This window comes from Palaemon carinicauda, chromosome 24 (assembly GCF_036898095.1).
Source record: "Palaemon carinicauda isolate YSFRI2023 chromosome 24, ASM3689809v2, whole genome shotgun sequence".
Classification (NCBI taxonomy): Eukaryota; Metazoa; Arthropoda; class Malacostraca; order Decapoda; family Palaemonidae; genus Palaemon; species Palaemon carinicauda.
Window position 1 is genome coordinate 66592633 of NC_090748.1, and position 5000 is coordinate 66597632.

Here is a 5000-nt window from a genome sequence, read left to right on the forward strand (position 1 = left end):
CCAATGTTTCCCCTTTAAAGAGCTGTCCTCCCCTGAAATCTGAAGTTCTACGAAGATAGACCTTTAGACACTCCACTGGACACAGCGAGACATCTTCCTTCAGGGGGCAGATTCTCCAGGGACCCCACCTCCTGGTGGGTAGCTCGTTCTTGGGGAGAAACGTTGGGTCAGGAAAGAGATTCAGTTCTCCCACTTCAGTAAACTGAATATGGTCCTCTTCCCGAGAAAGGGCCACTATCTCACTATCTCTAGCCCCCGAGGCTAGAGCAAACAAGAATATAACTTTTTGAGTCAAATCTTCCAGAGAGCAGTTCTCATTGTCCAACATCGAAGCAAAGTGTAATACCTTATCCAAAGACCATGAGATGGGCTTTGGAGGTGCTGCAGGCCTAAGCCTAGTACAGGCCTTAGGAATCTTGTTAAAGATTTCATTGGAAAAGTCTACTTGGAAAGCATAAAGTAAAGGACTAGTCAAGACAGATTTACACGTAGTTATCGTGCTGGCTGCTAAACCTTGTTCATGAAGATGAATAAAGAAGGATAAACAGAAATCTGTTGAGATTTCTTTTGGTTTTCTTGTTTTGACAAAAGCAACCCACTTCTTCCAAGACAACTCATATTGCCTTCTGGTAGATTTAGACTTATATTCCTCTAAGAAGTCTATACTTTCTTTCGAGATCCCAAACCTTTTCCTTACTGCTAAGGAGAGAAAATCATGAGATGAAGGTCTTGGGTTTTCTGTAATGAAGCGAAGACAGTCGACTTCCATACTTGTTGAGACAGAACTGGGTCCGGCAGAGGAATCAATCTCAGCTGCAATTCCAATACTAGAGGGAACCAGTTGCTCCGGGGCCACTTGGGAGCCACTAGGGCTGCTGTTCCTTGAAAAGATCTTAGCTTGTTGAGGACCTTCACCAGCAGGTTGGTTGGAGGGAACAGATAAATCCTGGTCCATCTGTTCCAGTCAAGGGACATGGCGTCCACTGCTTCCGCTAGAGGGTCCTTGTATGGGGTCACATAACGAGGTAGTTTCTTGGTGTCGCTCATCGCGAAGAGGTCGATCTGCAGTTCTGGGACTTGATGTAAGATGAAGGAGAATGATCTTGCGTCTAGGGACCATTCTGACTCTATCGGCATTAGTCTGGATAGAGCGTCCGCCATCACATTGCGGAAACCTTGAAGATGAACTGCTGATAAGTGCCATCTCTTCTTTTTCGCTAAGCGGAAGATGGCTAACATCACTTGGTTGAGTTGAGGTGATCTCGAGCCTTGACGATTCAGACATCTCATTATCACCTCACTGTCCAGAATCAGTCTTATGTGGACTGAAGGGCGAGGGGACAATTTCTTCAATGTGAGGAAGACTGCCATGGCCTTTTTGCTGATGAGAGTGACCTCCCCATCCTTCCTTTGATGCATCTGTGTGGATGATGACTGAGGGTGGAGGCAGTTGCAGAGGCACCGACCTCTTCAGGTTCTTGACCTTCGACCATAGCTTGAGAGGCGATCGTAGTCGGATCGGCATCGGTCTTATTAGATCTGTTCGAGCGTTTGACGCGTATCTTCTCCAGACTCCTGACGCAGCCTTTAGCTGTGCTCTTAGCACTGTGTCTGTCACTGATGCAAACTGAAGGGAGCCAGCACTCTTTCCTGTTGGCGTCTTGATATCCTGTCGGATTTCAGTAGTCTCTTGACAGATCCCGCTATCTCTCTCCTCTTCTTTAATGGAATGGAAAGGTGATGTGACTGTAAGTTCCAATGTATACCTAGCCATTGAAACTTCTGAGCTGAAGATAGTTAAGACTTTTTGATGTTTATCTTGAATCCAAGATGTTCCAGGAACTGGATCACTTTCTTGGATGCTTGCATGTATTTCGTCTTGGATGCTGCCCACACCAGCCAATCGTCCAGTTAGGCCATCACCTGGACACCTTCTAGGTGAGGTTGTTGAATGATTGCATCTGCAAGCTTTGTGAAGATTCTTGCGGCTATGTTTAGTCCGAAGGGCATGGCTCTGAAAGCGTTCTCTCTTTTTTGTAGCCTGACTCCTAGGTAGGAGGAGAGTTGGCGATTGATCAGAATGTGCCAATAGGCATCTGACATGTCTATGGAGACTGTGTATGCCCTTTTGGGCAATAGGGTCCTTATGTGGTGAAGGGTCAGCATCCTGAACTTGTCGTTTTCTATGAACTTGTTGAGTGGCGGCAAGTCCAGAATGGCTCTAAGTTTGTCTGAGTCCGTCTTGGGAACACAAAACAGCCTTCCTTGGAATTTGATGAACTTTGACCTCCTTATCACCCGTTTGCTCAAAAGTTTACGGGTATATTCTTCCAGAACGGGGGTGGAGTGTTGGAAGAATTGAGGAAATGATGGTGAAGCTGTCCTTGCTCTGGACGTTGCAGAAGACACTACTGCACTTCACATGGTCCTCCTGTAAAGAGAGGAAAATAAAATGAGTATAAGGTAGTTCATCTCACTAGATAAACTAATAAATATTATTAATAATATTTTTCATTTGATTTTATTGCATATAGCATAGGATAGGTAAGCTGGAAATTAATTAGGAAAGACACATACGTGTGTTTCCTGCTCAGCCAATTGCTGTGACCTCCCTCAAGATTAAAACCTAGGGTATCCTCTTCAAAAGGATCATTGGAAGAGTTCTAACCTATAAGGATAGATAAGTGTACCTTAACACCAACTTCAAAAAGGATTAATAATGAGGGTCCTTCATAACTGATCATCTATCAGTATATGAAAAGAGAAATTCTTTCCTTATCTAGTATGGTCTCAACAATAGACAGCACCTGGACACACAGAGTATGTTGGAAGTTTAACGACTGTATACTTTTATACCATAGTTTACTGTTTGCAGTATGATCTATACTGCCGGCAAGGCTAGCACCTAGGGCACAGTTCAGCCAGCACATCATTGCTGGGAAGGTGGCAGCAAGCCGCCGGTCTGCCGGTGGCTTGCCGATTGCCGGCAGTTCACCGGCTGTCGGGGCACTAGTCCAGTCGGCATCTTACTAGACAGGGTAGTGGCCGGTAATAAAAAATTTAGCCGGCCAAGTCAGTTGTGCCAGCAGCCCATTGGCTGCCAGCACAAAAGTCCAGCAAGCATCTTGCCGGCTAGAGTAGTGGCCAGCAGCCGCCGGTTAGGTTAGTACCTGGCGGCACTAGCCGATTGAGAGAGAGAAAGCAAGGAGTGAAGGATGAAGCAAGTGCTCTGTCTCACTTCCTTCCTCAAGAATGAGTGTTCAAATGGAAGGGGGTAATATAAGATATTCAGTCTTCCACCCATCCACCACCATTGTCAGTCTCTGCCGGACACAGGTTGTGAATGGCAGTCCAAGAGAGGACTGAAGAACACTCTTTAGCAAAGGGATCTCCTGCCGGCAGCTGGTCCAGCCGGCACAACTCTCCCGGAGCCTTGTGTTCATAAGGGAAAACTGAGCAGAAGCCCGAGCCGGCCCTACAATCTTACGGCAAGCGGTGATGGCTAGACCATCACTAAAGGACAGAGGGGGGAGGGAAATGTGGGCCTGTATAATATGTGAAAGGAGCCGGCTGGTTGCTGGTCCTATCACACCCTAAGGAAAGTCTGTTTTGGTATCAGCGCCATCCTAGGGGGTAGGAGAGAATCTATTCTCCAGCCTAGGGTCTGCCAATACAGTTTAGGGGCCGGCAGCTATGTAGCTTCCACCCCTAAACAAGAGAGAAACAGTGTTCCAGTGCCGGCGCCATCCTAGGCGGAAGAAGAATATCTATTCTTCAGCCTAGGGTCTGCAAGCCCAGGACTAGTCTACTAGACTGCAGGGAGAAGGGGTTAAAATCATATAACCCCTTCAAGTGCAGTCTAGGGAGGTCTAGCCTCCTATGCCGGCAGCGTAAACCGACAGGGGAATAGCTATTCACCCTGCCGATAAACTGCCGGCACATGAATATGTACTCTGACGTTCTGACCTAAACCCAAAGCTTGCCATCTGTAGCCAAGGGCAGAAAAAACCCTAGCCTAGTCCTGCCTGAATGACAACTCGAGGCACAACCAACTAGGGTTGTAGCCTAAGGCTACACTCAGAGGGAAAGAGGGATTACCTTCAATTCTCCACTGGAGGCGAGTATCGCTTTATATAATAATTCCAGGGGATATCAATCCCCGCCTGAATTGATAAAACGATAAAACGATACACGAGGGTAACCGGGGAATATGTATGAAAGTATACTAAAGCCACTAGGCTACTAGCCCAGCGACAGCGAGAATCGACTACCTAAATCATCAAAGCTTTCTCGTATACTATCTTAGAAGAGGAAATATTTATATGCAATCGATATGTCTTACATGTATAAATTGCCTAATAGCTTCATTTAATTTTGAAAAAGCTAGGAATGCTTATTATATCATGCATGAAATTAAACTAAAACGCCTAGGCTAGGACGCCTAGCGTAAACATGGTTCGGTTACCTAAATCGCCGTAACTAATACGAATACTATCGGCATAATACAATTAATTCCTAGCAATGAAGACTAAATAGCTAATATTATTTGCGCTATTAAAACCAGGAAAGTCGTTCTGACTAACAAAATAACTCATGCATTACGAACGACAGCGCCCAAGACGAACCGGTTCAGGCAATATCTCTGCCAAAAATTAACTTAATTTTGACTTAATTTCTTACTGTGAGGCAAGAGCTAATATTTATACAACGTAAGGATCAAATATCCAACTTTCCAGAGGCAGATGAAGCTGGAGATTGCATGATAAATCCAAAATTACGAGAGAGCTACCGGGAAAATCACCGAGCGAGTTCGCTACAGATAAAGGAATGAAGATGGCAGCGATCACGGTCCAGATATACCAGGTCAGCCAGACAGCGTACCGATTTTAAGCCTCTTCTGCGCACCTACGTCATCTGAAGGGGCTTAGTGTTGGCGAGACCCATTAAAAACGTAGATCTATCACACAGTCAATGTAAATAAAACAACATTTTACCTTTGG

General features: G+C 45.5%; 1 protein-coding gene across 1 annotated transcript in view; it reads right to left on the minus strand.

Moving 5' to 3' along the window:
* Nucleotides 1–2314: 2314 nt before the first annotated feature.
* The window catches only part of LOC137618414 (cytochrome P450 4C1-like), a 37728-nt gene continuing 35042 nt past the window's right edge, over nt 2315–5000 (minus strand). The window contains exon 8 of the mRNA XM_068348583.1: nt 2315–2431. Coding sequence (XP_068204684.1) covers nt 2315–2431 — 117 coding nt within the window. The remainder of the gene's footprint in view (nt 2432–5000) is intronic.